The sequence below is a fragment of the Leptonotus elevatus genome, chromosome 14, assembly GCF_054856555.1.
Source record: "Leptonotus elevatus isolate MCC_2025b chromosome 14, RoL_Lele_1.0, whole genome shotgun sequence".
Taxonomy (NCBI): Eukaryota; Metazoa; Chordata; class Actinopteri; order Syngnathiformes; family Syngnathidae; genus Leptonotus; species Leptonotus elevatus.
In genome coordinates this window covers 3,749,443-3,770,962 of record NC_141252.1, presented here as the reverse complement: position 1 = coordinate 3,770,962, position 21,520 = coordinate 3,749,443, and the positions used below count along the sequence as shown (strand labels likewise).

General features: G+C 42.1%; 1 protein-coding gene across 6 annotated transcripts in view; it reads right to left on the bottom strand.

Annotated features, from left to right (window-relative positions):
- syne1b (spectrin repeat containing, nuclear envelope 1b) overlaps positions 1–21,520 on the bottom strand; it is a 104,233-nt gene that overhangs the window by 54,423 nt on the left and 28,290 nt on the right. For all 6 annotated transcript variants that reach the window (XM_086095349.1, XM_086095348.1, XM_086095352.1 and 3 more), the window contains 37 exons: positions 21,373–21,513; positions 20,448–20,608; positions 20,223–20,373; positions 19,928–20,155; positions 19,677–19,775; positions 18,835–19,022; positions 18,008–18,131; positions 17,762–17,928; positions 17,462–17,615; positions 16,106–16,731; positions 15,154–15,333; positions 14,862–15,012; positions 14,627–14,785; positions 13,033–13,215; positions 12,769–12,870; positions 12,328–12,531; positions 12,033–12,240; positions 11,854–11,966; positions 11,136–11,341; positions 10,305–10,454; positions 9,628–9,919; positions 8,689–8,861; positions 7,207–7,516; positions 6,401–6,565; positions 5,957–6,313; positions 5,761–5,897; positions 5,293–5,470; positions 4,730–4,912; positions 4,508–4,651; positions 3,644–3,799; positions 2,776–2,940; positions 2,392–2,564; positions 2,085–2,238; positions 1,046–1,189; positions 736–900; positions 337–654; positions 116–271 (listed from right to left, as the gene is read on the bottom strand). In XM_086095349.1, coding sequence (XP_085951475.1) covers positions 116–271; positions 337–654; positions 736–900; positions 1,046–1,189; positions 2,085–2,238; positions 2,392–2,564; positions 2,776–2,940; positions 3,644–3,799; positions 4,508–4,651; positions 4,730–4,912; positions 5,293–5,470; positions 5,761–5,897; positions 5,957–6,313; positions 6,401–6,565; positions 7,207–7,516; positions 8,689–8,861; positions 9,628–9,919; positions 10,305–10,454; positions 11,136–11,341; positions 11,854–11,966; positions 12,033–12,240; positions 12,328–12,531; positions 12,769–12,870; positions 13,033–13,215; positions 14,627–14,785; positions 14,862–15,012; positions 15,154–15,333; positions 16,106–16,731; positions 17,462–17,615; positions 17,762–17,928; positions 18,008–18,131; positions 18,835–19,022; positions 19,677–19,775; positions 19,928–20,155; positions 20,223–20,373; positions 20,448–20,608; positions 21,373–21,513 — 7,065 coding nt within the window. The remainder of the gene's footprint in view (positions 1–115; positions 272–336; positions 655–735; positions 901–1,045; positions 1,190–2,084; positions 2,239–2,391; positions 2,565–2,775; positions 2,941–3,643; positions 3,800–4,507; positions 4,652–4,729; positions 4,913–5,292; positions 5,471–5,760; positions 5,898–5,956; positions 6,314–6,400; positions 6,566–7,206; positions 7,517–8,688; positions 8,862–9,627; positions 9,920–10,304; positions 10,455–11,135; positions 11,342–11,853; positions 11,967–12,032; positions 12,241–12,327; positions 12,532–12,768; positions 12,871–13,032; positions 13,216–14,626; positions 14,786–14,861; positions 15,013–15,153; positions 15,334–16,105; positions 16,732–17,461; positions 17,616–17,761; positions 17,929–18,007; positions 18,132–18,834; positions 19,023–19,676; positions 19,776–19,927; positions 20,156–20,222; positions 20,374–20,447; positions 20,609–21,372; positions 21,514–21,520) is intronic.

The following is a 21,520-nucleotide window of genomic DNA, read 5'->3' as shown; positions in this document are numbered from 1 at the left end:
TGTGCCGGCGACTTTTTTGAAGTCAGTCAAATGTTCTAAGATTGTTAATAGCACTTGTCGGTGGTGTTTCAAATTTACAAAACATTCACATTAACACCAAAAAAGTCAAGTTTACCAGTAAGTGTAGGAGCAAGGCGTGGTAGCGGGCTGTAATCTGGGTTGCTCTGGTACTGATCCGGCTGCTAATATGGGTCTCATCCAGAACTTGCTGGGCCAAAACACTGAGGCCCTCCATCTCCTCTTGATAAACCAGCACTTCCTCTTGCCACGTCTGCATGACGAAAGAACATCAGCGATGCCACAAGAAAGCCGCACAAAGTAACGGAGAACACGGACCTTTATCAACTGGAGCTGGGCATCTTTGGTGGCGCGGTCGGAGCGGCGGTGGTTTCGCAGTTGCGCTTTGGTCTCCATGCCCTTCAGCCAGCTGTCCAGACGCTGGAACTTCTGCTCCATTTGTCGGAGTTTGGCCAAGGCGCTGTTGAGCTGAGCCCTGGTGTCGGCCAGCCGGGCCTGGTACATCTTCCACTCCTGCTGCTGCGTCTCCAGAGCTCGGTCCTCGATCTGCGGCGGCCCCCAGGAAGCGACCAGCTCTCGGCTGACCAGCAGGGTGTTGAGCAGAGCCTGGCCCTCGGTGCAGTGCAGCTGGAGTTCCTGTGGTAAAAAAAAATAAAATAATCCTGTCAAATTGCATTTAAAAATTCACAGTTTTAAGAGACTTGAAGATTTTCCTACCTGCAGTTTTTGGAGCGTCTCCTCCAGCATATCGACGTCTCCCTCCAGCTGAGTGTAGCAGCCCAGTTTCTCCTGTTCCTGTTCCAGCCAATCCTCAAATGCTTGAAGGCCCTGTTGGTACTCTTCATGAGCTTTCACCAGCTCCTCCGCTTTGCCAACGGCCCCCTGAGGTCAAAACAAGTGGCATCCATCCAGTACTGCTTGACGTATTTTCATTCTTTAGGTCGCAAATGGACTTTCACCATTCAAAGGAATGGCAATGCCGTTAATTAATCCGTTCGAGCTCACGAAAAACAGGTTTGTCGGTTACCATAGCGTTGTCTTTGATGCCGTTGTAGCGCTCTTGCAGGTCCTGCAGCTCCAGCTGAGTCACGTAGTTCTCGGCTATGCTCGCGCTCTTCGCCACGATGGTGGCCAGCAGGCTGTCGTGGCCGAGCACTTCCTCATACAACAGCTGCAATCACAGCAAGGCTCGGTTATAAGCAGTGGGGTTAAAAAAGTAGTCCAATTAAAAATCAACATTTCAATGTAGTGGAATGCAATTTTTAAATCGCAAAGACAAAAAAACCTGCTTAATTTCTGGCGCTCGGTAAGCTTTCTTTTCGGTATATCAGTATATTTTAATTTTGTATTCATATAAATGCAATCCACATGATTACGAATCATTATAATACAGATTAATTTATATATTTTTATTTATTTAAATAAATGCAATCCACATGTTTACATAGCATTGTAATTTGTAACAGATTAATTGGTACCTTGTGTCTGTTAAAATTATATGAGAAGTGGACCTTGAGAAAAATAATCACATATTAAATTGCAACTGCAATATTGAGCAAAAAAATAAAAATAAAAATCATACTTAGATAATTTTTCTAAATTGTTCAGTCCTAGTGGGAAGGCATTTTGCCACTTGCCATCAACTGAAAATGACATCACAGTTGCTATTATTTTTTTATATGACTATACAGCACAACAATTTTGGTAGGTTTTCTATTCATATTTAGTCTTTTTATTTGTTTATATTTTTGGTAAAAGTTCAACAATAATGAGTTGTGCAAAATAAAGTATAATGCACTATTTTTTTTAATTTTTCTGAATACTTAAGAAACACAAATTAAGAAAAATAAGAATAAATTAAAGTCAAGTAAAAAAAAAAGCCTCGCAGAGGGAGGCGGAGGTCTTTTTCCCGCGAGGTCAACAATTCATGTGGCAACAAAGTGGGAGGGGTTTTGCATATTTTATGTAATGAGATCTTCATTTGGGAGGGGCCACTGGCATTGATCGCCAAAGTGATGTGTCAGGTTCTATATTTGCACGAGACAACGCTCCTGAGAAAGTTTCACCTTGGCCCTGCTGAGATTAGCAGTTTTATCTCGCATCTCTGGACATTGTTTATCAGCCGGGTACAGGTTCTCCTCCACGTGCTCCAGCCAGCTCACAAACTGACGCACATCCTCCTGGTAACTGGTCCATTGGGACAGAGAAGCTTCCAGTTGGCTGTTGGTTCACAGAAGAAATCCGAAAGTAGAACCGCATTAGTAAAGCAGATGAATAATACTTCCACTTTGAACTTTTGTACACAAGTATCTAAGTATATATGATCCATACCTCTGGTATGGATCAAGTATTACCGGTATTGATTTTTCTAACCTTTTGCACTGAATGGATGCGGACAGCAGAGCGTCCCAGGAATCTTTCAGCTCCTGTATTTGTTCCTGGACCACAGCCACACCATTGCCCGAGGTGTTTCTCTGAACCGACTCCCCTCTGGTGATCAGCATCTTGAGCTGGATCTCTTTCTCCTGGCGAGCGGTCAGCAAGGCCTGGAAGAGTCAATCGCACGGGTCCCATGATGAAAGCATGTGGCTACTATGCCACTATTCACCTACTCAATTCTTTATACTCACCCACAGGTTCAACTGAATTCATTGGGATTTGTATAATTAATACTTACTTAACAGCCATAAAAAGCTAAAACAACGTTTTTGTCACTATTTCTGTTCACGTAATCAGTAGTCAATCACTTTGCTGTACCTCCAGCTTGATCATCCGGCTGTCCAGGACATTTTTATCAGAGGTGGGCGCGCAGTAGGACTGAAGCATGTGGCTGGTGTCAGCCACCCAGTTCTGCAGCTCCTTCAGCCCATGGTTGAACAGCTGGTGCTCGGTCGCGATGCGGTCAATCCGCGACGCCTTCTCCTGGTGAGTGAAAATAATTGTAAAATAAGAAATATTGTCTGACATAAGAGAAACTTGGTTTGCTTAAAATCACATTTTTTCTCATCTTCATAATTTCATGTTTTTCCTTCTTGAAATTCACACATTTCTCATAATATTCCTGTTTTTTTTTTTTTATTACGACATCTTTCCTCATACTATTCTGACGTATTTCAGTTTTTTTTATCCTTGCAAAATGGGACCAAAAAATCCTCATAAAATTACAATTTAATCCTCTTATAATTGCAACCTTTTTTCTTCATAATGTTCAGATTTTATTCTTTTCTTTTTTACCCATATTTATTGAATGCAAAGAGTTAGATAATGAGAAATACCTTTCACTTTTTTAAGCATGTGAATCACAGATAATATAGATGATTGCAGGCAAGAAATGCATAAACATAAGCACATAAACCTGAAAAACCTGAACGTCAATGTCTACACCAATGCTTACATTTGCACAAACAAAAGCAAACTACTGAAAATAATAAACAAACCAACCCTAATCCTAACCATAAAATGAAATGCTGTAAAAAATAAAAAATAAAGTTAATTGAACAAAAAACACTAATTAAGACAATTCATTAAAATTAAAATAATATAGATAGCTAAATAGATTTGTTTATTTTTTTGTAAGAACTTGCATTTTTTATTATTATTATTATCAACAATTGCAAGACTTTACCTTGGTCAGGTTTGTTAAAGCTAGGAAGTGAGCAGAGAGCTGCGAGACACGGTGCACAAAACCCTTGCCGGCTGCGTATTCGTCCAACAGCCGCTGGGCCTTTTCTTTTAGCCTGCTCAGCTGGACTTGGTGGGAGGCTAGCTCCTCCAGCACAGACTGAAGGGGCACAAGCAGGTTATAGTAGAAAGCATGCAAGCAGACACAGAGACAAGCGTTTCCAAAGCAGGGTTAGAGGACTTAAAACATGGCAAGAAAGTGAACAACACCAACGTGAGGATTAGGGGCAGCGTTTGACAGGCAGGTAGAGCAATCTGGACAGAAGCAGTGGTCCAACATTAGCTTCAGAGCTTAGCTTCAACTTTAGCCTCAAAATGAGCGTCCAGCGTTTCCTCCCATATTAGCTTCCCATGTTACCTCTAATGTTATCGTCAACATTACCGCTTATGTTAGCTACCAAAGTTAGCTTCTGACGTTAGCTTCTCATGTTGGAACATTGGCACTGAAGCCTAAAGCTCGCATTCGAATATTAGCTTCAACATTAGCATTGCCACCAATGTTAGGTTCCAATTGGAATTAGCTTCTCAAGTTAGCATCCAACATTAACTCCAATGTTAGCTTTTGAGGTTAGCTTTTATCATTACCTCTAACTTTAGCTCTACCCTTAGAGCTAAGAAAGAACAACATTAGATTGCATTGTTACAGTAGCTTCCAAAGTTAGCTTCAACACTAACTTCTGACATTAGCTCCAGTATTAGCTTCTAAAGTCCATTCTAATATGAGCTTCAAATATTATCTGGAAGGAATGCTGACCTGAGGTATAAATGGTGGCTGAGGATGAGGTGAGCAATTTTCCAGCGTGCCTACCTGAAGTTTGTGGAGCTCCGTCTTCTTGGCCGGGAGATCGTGCAGCCGTGTGCTGCTCTCTTGGACAACCATCTCGGTGACATTCAGGCACTCCTGAAGAGGCTCGGCACTGGCCTCAAAGTCCTTCATCTGCGACACCAGGTTCTGAAAGCAAAAGCAGCAACTCTTGTCTAGTCAGTTGACTTCTTTTGCAACTCTTCTGACACCCTGACCCTTGCTCACTTGTAGATTAATCTCTCGGTTGTGAAGATTGGACATGATGTTCTTCCAGTCCTCAAGAGCGTTACTGGTCTTTGTCCGAACCGACTCCACTTTGTCTTTGGCCGCGATCATGGAGAGAAGCTCGCCTGTGACCACCACGCCGTTGAGCTTGGACTGACCCAGCTCTCTGTTGCTTAGAAACTCCTGATGATGATGATGATAGACCAACTTACCAATTACACAACAGCACTTACAAAAATGTACGGATATTGGGTATTCAGGTGAAATTTATTGGGGGAAATTTTACAGATGAATTGAATTTGACCTTCTTTAAACTGTTAAATGTTAGCATCCAACGTTAGCGGCAGTGTTGGCGTCCGACTTTAGCTTCCAATGTTGGAAGTTAGCTTCAAGTTCAGTTAGTTGTGCAATAATTTGGCTATTGAAACATTCAATAGTTGCATGTGTGTTTACTCAAATTAAGTTCACCTGTAAGGGCATTTTAAGTTAATCCTCCCCCAAAAAAAGAAAAAGTCCAACAGTCGTGTATGTGTTCCTTCTAAGAGTACCCAATTAGCAATAACCTGAATCTTTTGCAAGCCCGACGTGGCTTCAGAGAGATTTTGGGGTGCGTCGAAGCATTTGGCCGTGTTGATCTTGGTGTTGACCAGCCACTGCTGAAACTCCCTATAGGCCGAGCGGAATGCCTGTTCCTGCACCTTCTCTTTGCTCTGGCACTCCCTGGTGGCTCGGAGACTCAAACTAGGAGCAAAGCAGAAAAATAGCATTGAACGATTTTGATAATTCATCCATCTACAGAGGTGGCAAATCCAATTCCACAAAGTAAAAACCCTGCCACAGTTTGGCTTTAGCCCCTGGTGCTAGCCAGTTAGCTACTAGCTCCCTAGCAGGTAAACGAGCACCTAGGGAGCTAGCTAAGTAGCACCTGAGGCCCCTTGTATAGCGCTTGGGTCCACTGTATTTCCAAAGTTCCACGTCTTCATTTCCCATGGAAATTCACTGTAAAATGACCAGCCTGCATCTCTCAGTACCTGTTATATTCCTTAATGAGGGCAGAAACTCTCTCAGACTGGGTGGCCATGTCTCTGGAGAAGCGGCACAAATCGTTGAGCTGCGTCTTCAGGCTATCGCACATGGGCTCGGCTTTGACGAGCTCCTCCAACGTGTCCTGAGGACAAACACGTTTTTATTTCTGCGGCTGTAACATGCGCCGGACATCAAACTCACCTTTGCAGCCTGCCAGCCTTTAACCGCCTCCTCTCCGTCAGTTTTCCCCTCAGCTTGCCCCAGTCGAAGACGCCAGTCGTGAATCTGACGCCCCAAGTCCTGCATGTCCTGTTCCAGCTGAGCTGACAAACTGCTGAACTCCTGCTCGGAGGTGGTCATCTGAGAGAGGGCGGTCTCCAGGCTGGCCCGGGTCTGAAGTGCTGCGCGTTCCCACTGTTCCCAGCTTGACAGCAAGGCCGCCTCCTCGCGCTCGATGGCCTCGTAGCCCCCCGAGCCGGTGTGATCTCTTGCCGCTGCCCCGCACCTCTGCACCCGGTTGAGCCTCTCTCGGCCTCGCTGCTTAGAGTCCAGCAACTCCTGTGAAACAAATAAAGGTTCCCGCAAAAACATGCACCTGTTGATCTACTTTAAGTCACAAACGAAACGATTGTGGGTGACGCTTACCTGGACCTTGGCCAGCTTTCTTTTAATGGAGGCAGAGTCTCCTGACAGGTCAGACCAGCGCTGGAGTTCCTCCTTGGCAGAGATGAGCCAATCGTTGAAGTCTCTGACGGCGTCCAGGTACTGCTCATGCTCGGACACGATGCTTTGCATGGACTGGATTTTGCCCTTGAAGTACGAATAAGTGGATCTCATCTTTAACTCATTCACTGCCAGACCAGGATCTTTGACGTATATAGCCGTCAATGGCATTGAATGTCACCAAAGCCCAATAACACATTCCCTTAACTCATTCGCTCGCAGCCATTTTCACTGAAGCAACCCCCTTCGCGCCCCACTGTTTTACTGGATTTTGACAGATTTTGCAAGGTCCACAGAATATTCTGTTCTATTGCTATAAAAACATGGAACCTACCAAAAGAAAGATTATAATCTCTTCTTTCATCGGGTAAAAAAGTATATTTCTATCTCTTTCCGTTTTGCAGCAATTAGCATTAAAAAACAGCTAAGTTTCATCATTATTAACAAATCTGTTTAAAACAGTGGGGGAAGAGCTTTTTGCAACATGGCCCTGGTTGATCTCGTATACTCTGCTGTCACCTGCTGGCCGTTTTTGTAGTAACTACCATTGCTTCAAGCGTTCAATTCAGAAACTTTCTCTATGCTCTAGCATAAAAAAACATAAACAACCTATAAATACGTCTTTGGGAGCATGTCAGAATTTAAAATAGAACATATTAAAACGTTTTGGGGAGCAAATGAGTTAAAATCGTATATTACGTGACTTATCAAGCTTTTTTTCCAATTACCTTGACCACAGCTGAGATATCGGCAAAATGCGCATTGAGCTCCCCCCGTGACTCAGGTCCGAAAGTCTGGTCTGCAGACTTTTCGTACAGCTCCACGGCCTTGTCTGTAAGACGTGACAAAGCGGCGGCGTGGGCGTCCACGTCGGCCTGGATGGCTCTGAGACGCTCCAGGAGAGTGGACTTCTCTTTGAGGCCGGGCTGCTGGGGGAGGGTCATGCCCACCTCCTGCTCCACTGACTCCATCCACTGCTGGAGGTGGTTCTTGCTCTCCTGGAAGCTGCTCCACTGGGCAACCGTCCACTCCAGTCGACTGCGGACACCAATTTGACCACTAGACACATGCACTTTCTCCAGAAATTGCATATAAATGTTGTGGAACAGCATGGATTGAATTGTCGAAATGTGAATTGGCACGTCTCCAGCGATTTGGGAATTTTCTCAAATGGAATTCTGAGGAAAAATGGGAATTCTTGGAATTTCACAAACATTAGCCTGAATGTGCTGAATTTTTCCAATGTTGGCTGAGAATTTTGGAAAGACAAAAGTACATTTGCAAAATGTCCCCAATAGGTAGGGAATTTTGATGTGGAGAATTTGGAATTTTGTGGAAATTGAGACTTTAGCAACATGGCAACAGAGTTAAATAGATGAGCTGTACATTTTGAAGTTGGAATGGTTTGAATTGCTCAAGAAATGTGGAAGGTCAATTCATCAAATGTCTCCATTAATTAGGGCATTTTGTCATGAAAAATACGAAATAATGAAAATGCGTGAATTTGGGGAATGTGACAAAATGCTTTCCAAGCTGAACGGTTTGAAGATGGAACTGTCTGAATCAGCGGTTAGTTGTTGGTACATAAGTGAAAAAGTAGAAGGATAAGTTACATTTGGAAAAGATCTCTATTCAATTTCAATGGGACTTTCTTTTGGCAAATGTGGAAAAAGTTGCCCAGATGTCCAAAACACTAGGGCTGAGTTCAAAAAAATCGAATAATCGATTTTCCTTTTCAAGCCCGATATCGATTCATAAAAGCATGAATCAATTATTTTAATATCTCTTTTTCCCATAAATTCGTAAGAAAATAGAATTTTAAAGGTATTTTTTTTCTTACATTAGTTTTCCTGAAGTTACTGTTCACATGAATTGAAAAGTATTTATTTTCTTACATTTATGGAAGACCTGATTTATTGCACTTTTAGAAATTTCAGAATCTTTAAAATTTATAGTATATAGAATTATGACAATATTTTTATCACGTCCTTGACATTTAAGAACTTTTGTGAATCAAAATCGAATTGATTGAGAGAATTGGAATCGATACCCAGCCCTAATAAACACGCTGCATATTTTGACGTTGGAATAATTAGCATTTGTCAAGAAGGAAGTTGTAAAAGGACAAAACAGTAGCAGAATAATAGAAATAGAGCGCCGGTGCTATTAGGCATGGTTGTGTCCTTTGTGCATAACGTCACATTCCTTACCTGTGGCAGCTCATGGAGGCGATCAACATATTGGCCCAGGCGTCCTTCAGACTCTGAAGCTGTGAGCAAATGGCCTCCTGCCCTTCCATCCTGTTGTGTTTGAGGACTTGTTCACCTTTTCCAACCGTCATGTTGAGCTTCACCTCGCCTTCGCCCTTCATCAGCAGGATATCCTAGTAGAAAAACAAGGAAAATGTCAAGGCTAATGACTTATTACTGTTTGTGAACTCACCTAATCTATCCTCACTTACTTGCTGAAAATATTTGTGATTTTAGGTTCTTTTTCCAGAACTCTAAGATGCTACAATGTAGATTTTTTTTAAGCCAATTCCGATATTTGGCAGAATAACATTCCAATAACTGAATAATTAGCTGATTATTAAAATTGTTTTTTTTTAATGTTTAAATAAAGACAAATTTCATGAAAATTTGCAGGTTTTTTTTGCCAATTTTCTTTTAACGTCATTATCTTTGTCGTATGTTGCAAAAAGGTCAATTACGATATTTGGCAGAGTAAAATTCCAATAACTGAATAATTAGCCGATTAATAAAAACTATTTAAATAAAGAGAAAAATTCACGAAAATTAGCAGGTTTTTTTTCCAATTTCTTTTTTATGTCATTATCTTTGTCTTGTGTTGCAAAAAGGCCAATTCTGATATTTGGCAGAATAAAATTCCAATAACTGACTAATTAGCCAATTAATTAAAACTATTTTTCAAAAAACAAAAAAAAAATATTATTATTATTATTAATGTCATTATGTTGCAAAAACTGCTGCTTGTTGTGAAGTGAGGTGAGTCACCTGCCAACACGCAGCTTTCAGATCTGAAGTTTGGGCTAGTCAACGCACACACACAAACCAAAAAATAAAATAAAATAAAAAATCATCAGCAAATCCAGGCCTCACGTTTTTGTCATAGCATCTGATTGGTCTGACCTGTACAAGCACCAGCCTTTTCTCCAGGGTCTCCTTGTTGCCGACGGTGCTGTTGAGCGAGGCCAGACGCTCCTGGACTCCGTGCAGCCATGTCCAGGTGGCCTGTAGCGTCTCCTCGAAGGCCTGCTGCTCCTGCAAAGTCAGCTGGCAGCTTCGCAGCCTGTCGCGCCCGCGTCGCAGCAAGGCCTGATGCTGCGACTGCAGCTGAGCTGACACGCGCGTCTCGCTGCCGTCGCCCCGCCCGCCCTCGTTCAGGGCCTGCGCCTCCTGGCACAAGCGCTCAAAGGAATCTCTGCAATCAGAAAAATGACATGTCCACCTCAATTCATTTTTGTAACCACTTTCTGTTCTGTTCTGTTAATGCACATGTAATGAAATTTCCCAGGGGAGGATTTTTGTCTGATTTGGCACTTCCAACATCAAATTGTATATTTTGGCTACATTATGGCTACTTTTGGCCAATTTTGTACTTCCTTGTTATTGACTGAATTAAAAGTTTTATTCTAGACTAAACTCAAATTTTAGTTTTTGTGTGTTTTTGCCCCATTTTCCAAATAGGGAGCAATTTCATGTCATATTTTTGTTATTTACATTGAGTATTCATCAAGTAGACAAATTAAGAAGCAGCACAAATAAAGTTAAAGTAAAAAGTGGTCATAAAAATTCCAAATGGTCACCTTTCTTTGAGTACTTCCTGCTGATATTCCTCCACTTGTTGGAGCAAAGCCTTTTCAGGACCGCGTTGTTTGGCTTCTAGCAGATCTGAGGTCATCCTCTTCTCCATTTGCTCCAACCACCACTTGAGCTTCTTAAAACGACCCTCAAACCTAAGAAAACGCGCCACAGTTAATGGTACTTATTGTTTTAGGGCTGGGTATCGATTATAATTTCCTCAATCGATTCGATTCCCAAGGGTTCCGTTCGATTCTATTTCGATTTTTCCCGATTCTATTCGATCCGCTTCAATTCAATCGATATTGATTGATTATGGAACATGAATTCTTCTTATGAAGATCAAGGGCATGATTAAAAACAAAATAAATAAATAAATAAAATAATGATTAAAAACTCCCAAACAAATCCCAAATAAAATTTTGTTGAGTGGCTGCATCAAAGCCTTCTGTATGCTCTAGCAATAAAAAAACATAAAAACCGTATAAATACATCTTTGGGACACTTGAAACATTTAAAATAGAACGTTTGGGAGCAAATGAGTTTGTGTAAGAAAATACTTTTAAATTCACATGAACAACAAATTTCAAGAAAACAGTCAGATAAAAAAATTGCCTTAAAAAATATATTTTATTTTTATCATCTTATTTTCTTATGAATTTATGGGAAAAAAAGAGATATTAAAATAATCAATTCATGATTTTATGAATCGATATCAGGCTCAAAAAGGAAAACCGATTCGATATCGATTATTCGTTTTTTGTTTTTTTTTCAACCCAGCCCTAGATGCAACGTGCCTTTTAGACACACTCAGGATGGGGTTGCCCTCCTCCTACCCTTTCATGAGGGATGCGCTGTCCTCCAGAATCTGTTGGTTCTGCCTGCACTGCTCCACGAAGCTGTCCCAGTCTTGCTGGATGGAGGACAGGTGCTGCTGGACTTGGCCGGCGTTGGCTTTGGGGAGATGGAGCAGCAGCTTCTCGCCTTCCTCGCAGACCTGCGTGAGATGCACCTTGCCTTCCTGCATGCGCTCTGTGGCTCCCTGAAAAAGAAAAGCAAGTCTTGAAACACCAACATGGGATTGCCTTCGGTCCATAAGTTTAGCCTTCAATTTTACAATGTTCCCTCGTGATTCTTTGTTTGCTATATCACATTTACTCAAAAAAAATATGGATGCAGGATTTTTGTTTAGTTTTTTTGGGGGACTCAGAAAAGCAGTCAGTCCCTGGACATCCCCAATAAACCAAAACTGCACCTTTTATTGCGGGCAGTCTAAGGCACACCTGTGCACTAATCATGGTGTCTAATCAGCATCTTGATATGGCACACCTGTGAGGTGGGAAGGATTATCTCGGCAAAGGAGAAGTGCTTGAGACTGGTTTGTGAACAATATTTGAGGGATATGGTGATATCGTGTATGCGGAAAAAGTTTTCGATCTTTGAATTCATCTCGTAAAAAATGGGAGCAAAAACAAAAGTGTTCCTATTTTTGTTGAGTATATTTGTAGGCAGCCAGGCAAGCGATAATTTAGCGTAAACTGGGATTCACCGTACCTTCAGTTTCTGTAATTTGCGTTCAACGATGTGAGTGTCTCCAGAACGGTCGCAGCATTCTTTGACAATTTCCCTCTGCTCCACAAGCCAGCGATGGAATTCCTGAACTAGATCTGCGGATCAAATAACAAGATTTAAAAGCGGAAATAAGCTCAGCTTCCAGTGATCACGTGTCTCACCATTGAAGTGTTGTTGAAGACAGTTCTGCAGCGACGCCAAAGTCCTGGCCGAGACCTGGTTCACAGACTCGTAAGTCTTGATGAGCTCGGTGAGCGCGGAACCCAAACCGGAAAGCTCCTCCGAAGGATATTTGCGACACAAGTTGTTCAGGCTTTCTCTCGTGGAGTCGATGCTTCCCTGCTGGTTTTGCAGCTCTTTCTGAAGTTCCTAATTAAAAAAAAAAATGGACAAAGACAAAATGGGATGACGTAAAGAAGACGCACGCTGCCAGGAAAGATGTTGGGGGCATCTCACCTTTACCCGGCAGATGTCCTCGGGATCCGAACCAGCGGGGGAGGAGACCAAGGAGTCCTCCATGCTCTTAAGCCAAGCCGACATCTGCGCAATGTAATCCTCCAGTAGCTTCTTCTGGCCGCTGAAGTCCGTCAGGTTCCCGCGCGCCTGCCCATGCAGCTTCTGAACCGAGTCCATCTTCTTCCTCAGGTCATTCTCCAGCAACTGTAACGATATGGAATAAAGGCTTTGTGGGTTTTGCCCCCGAACAAAGTACAGTTACTAAACGAGCGACAGCACTGCTCGCTACATCCTTCACTTACTTTCATTTAGCGTCATGCAAGTTGTATTTTTAATAATGCCAATTCATCAAAACCTTCCTTTTGGGAAACTGGTCAGTAGAAGAAGGAAAGATTGTAAAGCGCTGATCCGGAAGGTTTTCTTCTGTACAGGTCTACCTACTTGCAGTTTTGGAGGAGTTTCCTGACTTTGACTGCTGCTCTTCAGCGCCGCCATTTTGCTCTGCAGGTTTTCAAGTCTCAGCTCCTTCTCGCCCATTTGTTCCTGATGATGTGACGCATAATTGTTGTTGCGGTTAGCAGGGAGGATAATTGGATCATATCCGCAAAAGCTCGGCCAATACCTTTCCTATGACCCATTTTACAGTTGTATTTACTGTCCACTTATTTGTTGATAGACAGTAAATGTGACTCTATTTCGAGTTACCTGAAGCGCAGAGAGCCTCGCTGACACCTTGTGACTGTCGTTAAGGTTGTTCAGGCTCTCGTTCAGTTCTGTCACGCAGCCGCTCGCCCAGCTTTCGACGTCGTCCGCAATTTGCCGCACGTCCTCCCATAGCAGTAACGTCTGCTTCAGGCGCTGGAGGTTGTCGTCCACCCTCTCCGACACCTGCGCCAGGCAGACTCGGTTGTCGGCGAGTGGAAGAGCATTTGTTTCTTCTGCCTATCACTATACGTTACTGGCATCGCTCATAATTTCTATGAATTTTCATGTGAAAAAATTAGCATTTTAGCTCAGCAGCTTCCAGGTCATGTAACCTGTGGATTCTAAATTAGCGTGGGACCACAAAACTGTGCCCACCATATAAAATCAACTCTCGTTTTCACATCTCTCAATATTTTCTATGAATTTTGATACGTAAAATTTAGCATTTTAGCGCAATAGCTTCCAGGTCATGTGACCCAGATGCGTATATAGAGAAAGTTTGGCCAACTCTGTGATTGGTCAACTGCTGGTCACATGACAAATGGACGCCATGTTGTTACCCTGCTGACACCGAGTTGGCCAAACTCTCTCTATATACGGATCTGATGTGACCTATTTAATCAAAATCAGTGTGGAATTAGAGTGCAGACTTTTTTTCCTTTTCTTTTTTAAGTGGAAGTCAACCTTAAACATTTCTTGACAATAGGGGTGTGAATTGCCTAGTACTTGGTGATTCCATTCGTATCACGATTCATAGGTCACGATTCGATTTGAAACCGATTAATCCCGATACAAATCTATAAATTGATTATTGCGATTTTTTGTTTTTACTCAAATTTAGAAAATACTAATCTGTAAACTTGTACATGTACACTGTAAGATTTGTATGAAAATGTATTTATTTATCTGAAAATTCAGGTTGCAGTCTGTTTCATGTTTGAACAGCACTGAAATAAAACATTAAGGCTTAATGTTCCATTAATATAACTTTCTTCCATGCTTAATGTGTGAATCCTAACCCTAAGTAAGACGTTTGGTTGAGTATTCACATAAAAAATTGATGTTTAAAAATCGATTCGGTCGCATATCGAATCGATTCGAGAATTGCGCGCTGTAATATCACGATATATTGCTGAATTAATTTTTTCTAACACCCCTACTTGACAATAATATGTTATATGTGTCCTCACTAGTCTAAACATGACATTCCGATTAATATTACATTTGTGGAATATGAGTTATGAAGCAAAATCCAGCCGTTTTGATCCATTTCAGGGGGCGGCCATTTTGCTACTTGTCGTCGACTGAAGATGACATCACAGTTGCTCAGGGCTTAGGCAACGACCAATCACAGGTCACCTGTTTTCTGAAGCTGCGCTGTGATCGGTTGTTACCTGAGGCCTGAGCAACTGTGATGTCATCTTCAGTCGACAGAAAGTGGCAAAATGGCCGCAAATGTAATATTAATCAGAATGGAATGTTTAAACTAGTGGAGCTGCATAGAGCATATTATTGTAAAAAAAAAAATGAAAATGGATCATTTCCCACGGCAAAGTGTTTGGGAATCACTGATCCAACGACTTCTTGAACGTACATCCAGCCACTGGTCCACAAGCGTCTCCATATCCTTCCTGACCATTTGCGAGTCGCACTCTGGCACCTTCTTCAGTTCAACCACCAACTGTTTTCCTTTGCTGGAAAAGCGGTCCAGTTCCTGCTGCTTGTCGGCCATTTCCGTTTTCACCGCTTCATGCTAGGGATGTGAAGAACGGGAGATCTCTATGTTGTCGATTGACGCTTGCATAGGATCGACTAGACTTTGGTCTGACCTTGCTCAGGGATCGCTTGGTTTCCTCATGGTCCTTCAGAACACAGCTGATATCAAGCAGAGGTTTCGCGCTCTCCATAACGCCGCCGATGGCGGATTTCAGCGTTTGATATTCTCTCGTGAGCTCAGCAAGAACATTGCACTGCTCTTGTCTGTTAAACACAAAAAAAATTATGTTCTTTTATTTTAATATTCAAGATTATTCACCATCATAAAATTCAACTTTTAGATGAGAGTTTATTACGTATCAGTTTGTCTTATTTCAGACGTAGAAACTTGTAGCCACACAGTACCTCTCTGTTATGAGCGTCTTAGTATCCTCCCACGTGGTGTCCAGCAGGCTGATTTCCCTCAGGGCTTCCGCCGCTAGCTCTGCGTCTCGCTGGGTCAGCTGGTTGGCCTTGTCCCTCAGCCACTGCTCCTCGTGCTGGTGGGACTGCAGCTCGTCCTCCAGCTGATTGAAGAAGCGCAGCCTGACACAAACAGGGATGCGGTGGTCATTAAGTTCTCCGTGCAGCACAAATATTAGTCGTTCTTTGCAGACGTTTAAGAAGAAGCTAAAGTTAAAAAATCTAGAGAGCGTCATTAAGCCAAGTGACTTATATCTCAAGTCACGCTGAGCCAAGGTTACTTTAGTTAACTGACCAAAAAAATAAAATTCAGAAAACCATTTTGTGAACTACATAAAAAATAAAAACAAAAACGCTTTTAAAAAAATCTAAAACTAGCTGAAACTACATTTTATGTTTACAAAACTATCTAAAACGAACTATAATTGTAGCGAAAATGTCCTTTGTTTTAGTCTTTGGTAATTGGTTTAATACATGAGCCTTTGGGTATCATTTGAAATGTGATTTCAAGTATATTTATTTTGCAGCCAATAGAAAAGCACCTTCAGATGACGTCGCTTCTAGGCCACAAATTTGCCTCCAAAGGCCTGCTTTTTCATTTAACTTGGCTGAAATGCTACGCTAGGTAAGAAATGTGTTACTTTTTTTCATTATACCATGATGTTTATAATAAATATTGCGCACCAGTAATACACATAAAAAAAATTTTTTTTTAAAGCTAATACTGAAACTAACTAAAACTAAGCAATTTTAAATGACCAAAACTAATTAAAAAAAAAAAAAAACAGAAAACCCTGAAAAGTAATTACAACTAAGTACATTTAAAAAAACAAAACTCAAAACGAAATAAAAACGAACTAAAAGGAAAATAAGCATGCCCTGAGCATGCTGTTACCTTTGCTGGAGAGCCAAAAGGCTGGCCTCTTTCAAGCTCTGATGGTCGGCTTTTTCTTCAATGTCCTCCACAGCTTTGAGCAGCTGCTCTTTCCGCTGTCTAAAAGAAGTCCAGAGAGCCCCCAAGGCCTCCGCTTCGCTCTGTTTGGTCCCCAGCAGGTTCCTCACAGCATCCAGCTCAGCGCTGAGCGAATCGGCCAGCATGCGGCACGACTTACGAGAGCCTCCCTCGGCGCCGATGTACAGGTGGCTTTTGCAGAGGCCGCTGTCCAGGTCGACGGCCAGCGTTTCCAGCCGGCACACGTCCGGCACGGCGGCGGAAAGCTCCTGCTGCAGCTCCTCCACTCGGCCGCGGTCCCAGCTCCCGCCACTCTCCACCGTTTGCCGCAAGCCTTGCAACACGGCCGTGGCCGCGCTGTGCGTCTGCCGGAAGGCTCCGAGCTTTTTCAGGCACTCTGACTGCAGCTGGATGATGTGCCGAGACTCCAGATAGGGCTGGACGCAGCCGTCCACTCGGCTACGGAGGAGCTGCGCATCACCCGGATCGCACGATTGACAGAGACTCTCCGCCTGATTATCTAACATCTGTTTTGCACTCGCTTGCTTCTGTAAGGTCGCCTGGATCTCCTGCCAAGGAAAAGTGATGGAAAAATCTGTGTGTTATTTATGTCCCATTACCAATTAAATATCAAACAATGAAAATTATACAGATGTTTACTTATTTTATATATTTTTAATTTGTATTTTTTTTTTATTCAACACATAAAAATTAGGGGGAAAAAACAGATTTTTCAATATTTCAAAGTTCTCACAAAAAAATACAAAAGGCTGAATTTAATTCGTTATCATTTGTTCTTTCCAGAAATGTTCTAAAATGCCAGATATTTTTTAAATTTAATTTTTTTTATTCACATGAAAAGTAGACTACAAGACTGAATTTAATGTGATAAAATGTGTTCTTTCCATTTCCAATAATTGAAAAAGTGGTGTGTCTTTTTTTTCCTAAATTTCTTTTTTGTAATGTCAGATTTGTCATCATATTTCATCGCTCGATTTTTTCACATTTCCATTTTAGGCTAACATAAAAAACGGGCCAAGGGAATTATTTTGATTCAATGTAACGTGATTGGTTGGGGTAATCGAGACAGAAAAAAAAGAAAATACAATTTCAACAATTTCAAATATTTTCTAAAAGAGCTACAAAGAATAAAGTCGTAATACTAATCATTTCAAGAAAGAAGCAAAATGCAATTTTATGAGAAGAAATTAATCTGCGAGAGGAAGTGAGACTCAGCTTGTAATAACAAAAAGCTGCAGATAATTTTCTCCCAGCCAAAGATGTTTATCATTCATTTACGTCAACTCGTGTGCTGGTCGAGGGCAGGTCGCTGATGCTGATCTGGGAAGCTGTATGTAGACTCGAAAGCATGGTTTCACTCCACTGGGAGAAATTCTGAAGGTCTCGGTCAAACTGATCCACTAGGGCCAGGTGATTCTGCAGCTCCTGGATTCTGAAAGACAAAAAATAACCACAGCAGAATTTCCTTAGTTGCGATTATTAGATTCCTCATGATGTCTAACTAAACGTCCTGTGCATGGAAGCAGTGCTCGTATCTCAAGTCCTGGTGGCCTTCTGAACTAATGAGTGTCTACATACCTTTGAGGAAGAGCTTCATTTTGTGCATGCAGTCTTATCTGCAGGGCGTCAAGCTCTTCCCTCAGATGGCTCGCCTTTTCATCCGATGCATTGCAACAAAGTGATGTGCCTAGAGAGAGCAGCTCAGCATGACAGGGCCCCAGAGTCTGGACCTCCGAATGCAAGGCCTGAAAATAAATGATTATTGGATTAATTTATTTTACAATTTATATTTTGATTGTTTTTGTGGGAAAGCATGAAATTGACCTGCATGTCCTGCATCTCGATGCAGAGTTTGGCTTTGTCGGCCGACAAGCACCGACTCTCGGATTTGATGGCACATTCGCTCCTCTCCAGACAGGAAATGAAGTTGCAGCGTTGTTTCTCAAACCTGCAGCCCATCATTCCAAATAGTGGGAAGCATGCGACGAAAAGTTTCAGCAATAACATACAGGCGGGTACTTTGACTTACAAATGTAATTTGGTACGCCATATCGTTTGTGACGCAATTTTATTTTCCACATTGAAATGGATTCAAATGTCTTTAATCCGTTAAAGCCCCCCCCAAAAAACACAAATAGTTTTTGTTACGTAGTTATAGTAAAAACAAAGAGCATTCATTTTTATAAAAAATAAAAGAGAATATAAGTAGCAACATAAGTGGCCGCCATCTTTTTTTAAATTAAATTTTCTTTGTTTGTTTTTGTTTTGAGCTATTTAAGTGGTGTTGTTTGTGCAAGTGACGCTGTTTGAAACATCACAGCAATTTGGACAAGTTTACAAGTTAGAAGCCACGGGAAATTTCTGCCCTACGAGTTTATTGGTGAAATTTTTTTAAATAAAACGTGTCAGCCAATTGGAGAAGTGCATTCCAGAGTAGCCGACGAGACAAAAGGTTGGCAGAGATATGTTGAGAAATAATCAATTAGAAGGCTTTTTTTTTCTTTAACAAATTCTCTATAAGCATTATCACACAAAACCATGCCCAAAAGGCCATATGACAGCACGTAACCCCAAAAATATATAAACTAGGAAGCTCATAACATAATTCAAGGTACCACTGTATTAAACGCAAGGTTGTTGTTTTTTTTTACCTTTGCCAATCAGTGAGCAGGGCCTCCAGAGTGCTCTGCTTGATCTTGGCTTCCTGCGTGTTTTGTTCAAAGCTGGTATTTAACGCCTTGAGAGTCGCCTCCGCTTTCTCCCTGTCGCTGAGTCGCCGGGTGCCAGCTGACAGGGAGAGCAAGGTTCCCTTCAGCCTCTCCAGTTGCTGAGAGACGTCCTGGGAGACAGACAATAAGTTTTAAGTTGCAATACCAGTGTGTACCACTAGATGGCAGATATCAACAAAAGAAAAGCGCGCTGGCCAAATTAGGTCAAGAAAATGGTGTTTTTCAGGTAAAATATGCTATCAGCCATGAAAAAAATAGATAGTTCGTTTGAAGTGTATGGAGAGTTACAGTTGGGTATATTCAACGCTTAATTTAATAGTGTTACAATCACAGATGGTGGCTTAATTGGCTGGTGGTGCATCTTGACTGCAGTGTTGTAGATGTGTGCGAGCCTTGGAGACTTTGAATGATATGCAGGAGAAACATACGGTAGTTTAACTCATTCACTCACAGCCATTTTCACTGAAGCAACCCGCTTCGCTCCGGGCTGTTTTAATGGATTTTGACTGATTTTGAATTGGGCGTTATACTCTACTGCCACCTGCTGGCTGTTTTTGTCATAACTACCATTGTTTTAAGCGGCCTCTTCAGGTCAGAGGCTGCATCAAAGCCTTCTGTATAAATATGTTTTTGGGACGATGGCAATATCTAAAATAGAACCTTTCGAGACGTTTTGGAGAGCAAATGAGTTGATTAAAATGATCAAATGAGTTGATGTTTGTGAAAACCAAACAAAAATATGACAAAAGTTCAGAATCAAGCACCATGTGGTTCTGAAGGGCCCTGTAGGTCTCTGATGAGGAACTGCAGGTCTTGATTGGATCTTCCAGCTTTGACTGTAGCTCACAGAGCAATGCTTGCGCCTAAAAAAAAAGAGAAAATAATTATCTTGTGAAAAACAAGCACAAATCTTATATGAACTCTAAACTACGTAGCAGACATGCTAACCACTAGGCCACTGTGCTGCCTAGCTTCTGCGAGACCAAATACTTGAAATTAATTTCTTTGACTGCACCTCTTGAAAGCTCTGCGAGAACTTCTGCTGGTGTGAGAAGCTTTCCTGCAGCCGCCCGTCAAGCTGCTGCACGCTCTCCCTCAGCTCGTCCCAGTAGCGTCCGATTTGGGTCAAGCGGGCCTTGATGCGGGCCGCCTCACCCGACGAAACGAACTGCGCCACGTCCTGGGAGTCCGCCTCCAGCCTGGACGGAACCTGAGCACGCTCCTGGAGCTCCGTCTCGACGGCCTGAACGCATGGCAACACAGTCCCAGCTGAAGTTGGATAACTAATATCAGTGAGGCTTATTGAGTACCTTGACTGTCTTGATCTTTTGCTCAAGTGCCAAATTAGACCCCTTCAACGTGTCCAGTTGCTTTTCCTTGTCAGATATCCACGAGGAAAAAGCGTCAAACTCGGCTCCGAACTGATCCCACGTGATCTTCATCTCCTCTGCGGTTTTCACACTAGAGCATAAAAGTAGACATTACACAAAAGTTTTCCCCCCAAAAAAAGAAAGTCAATTTTGAAATAAGCGTACTCCTTTTTTAGGCTAGCCTCCACTTTGTCCACTTGATCGCTGAGGGACCGAGCCTGCTCAAGGAGGAGAGTCTTGTTCTTTGGGCCCAGCTGGATTTCCGTGGCTCTCTTGAGCAACGTGTTCATGTGCAAGGCTTCGGCTTCACATTGCTTCAGGAGAACCTGGCTCAAACACATGGAAAGTATGCGTTGAACCCTATAAAGCCAAACGCATCATATCAACTCATTCATTTGCAGCCATTTTCACTGAAGCAACCCCCTTTGCTCCCGGCTGTTTTACTGGATTTTGACTGATTTTGCAAGGCCCACAGGATATGTGTTTTATTGCTATAAAAACATGGAATCTACCAAAAGAAAGATTAGAGTCTCTTCTTTATCAGGAAAAAAGTATATTTCTATCTGTTTCCGTTTTGCAGCAATTAGCATTAGAATATAGCTAAGTTTCATCATTATTCACAAATCTGTTAGAACTGTGGGTAAATTAGCTTATTTCAACATGGCCCTGGTTGATCTATTTTGCTCTGCTGCCACCTGGTGGCCGTTTTTGTAATTGCTACCATTTATTAAATTATTTCTCTGCCGTTCAGAGGATGCATCAAAGCCTTGTTCGAGCATTAAAAAAACAAACAATTTATGAATACATCTTTGACAAACTTCAAACAGGCTTTATAGGGTTAACTGTCGGATTTGTGAATTCTGAACACACAACTGTGTGTATGCTAATGAATCAGAATTCAATCAGATGTGCATACACATGGGAGAAGGTTCTAAATTTGCTGAAAGAGTAAAAACAAATTCAAGTAAGAACATTTTTGATGAATCACAGATTTGTGCATTAAATATTCATACCCACGATTGAGGCACAAAATTGTGTGTAAACACTGTGAATGTTGGCCCCTGAGACAGATCAACCAAGTTTGACTCACTCTGGCTTGGTCCAATTCTACCGCCAGGCTCTCCGGACTACTGAAGTTCAGGTCTCGCTCCATCTTGGATCGGGCCTTGCTAACAAACTGGCGTACGGCCTCCTGCTGGCTGTCAAACTCCTGCCAGGCCGCCAGTGTGACCTGACCA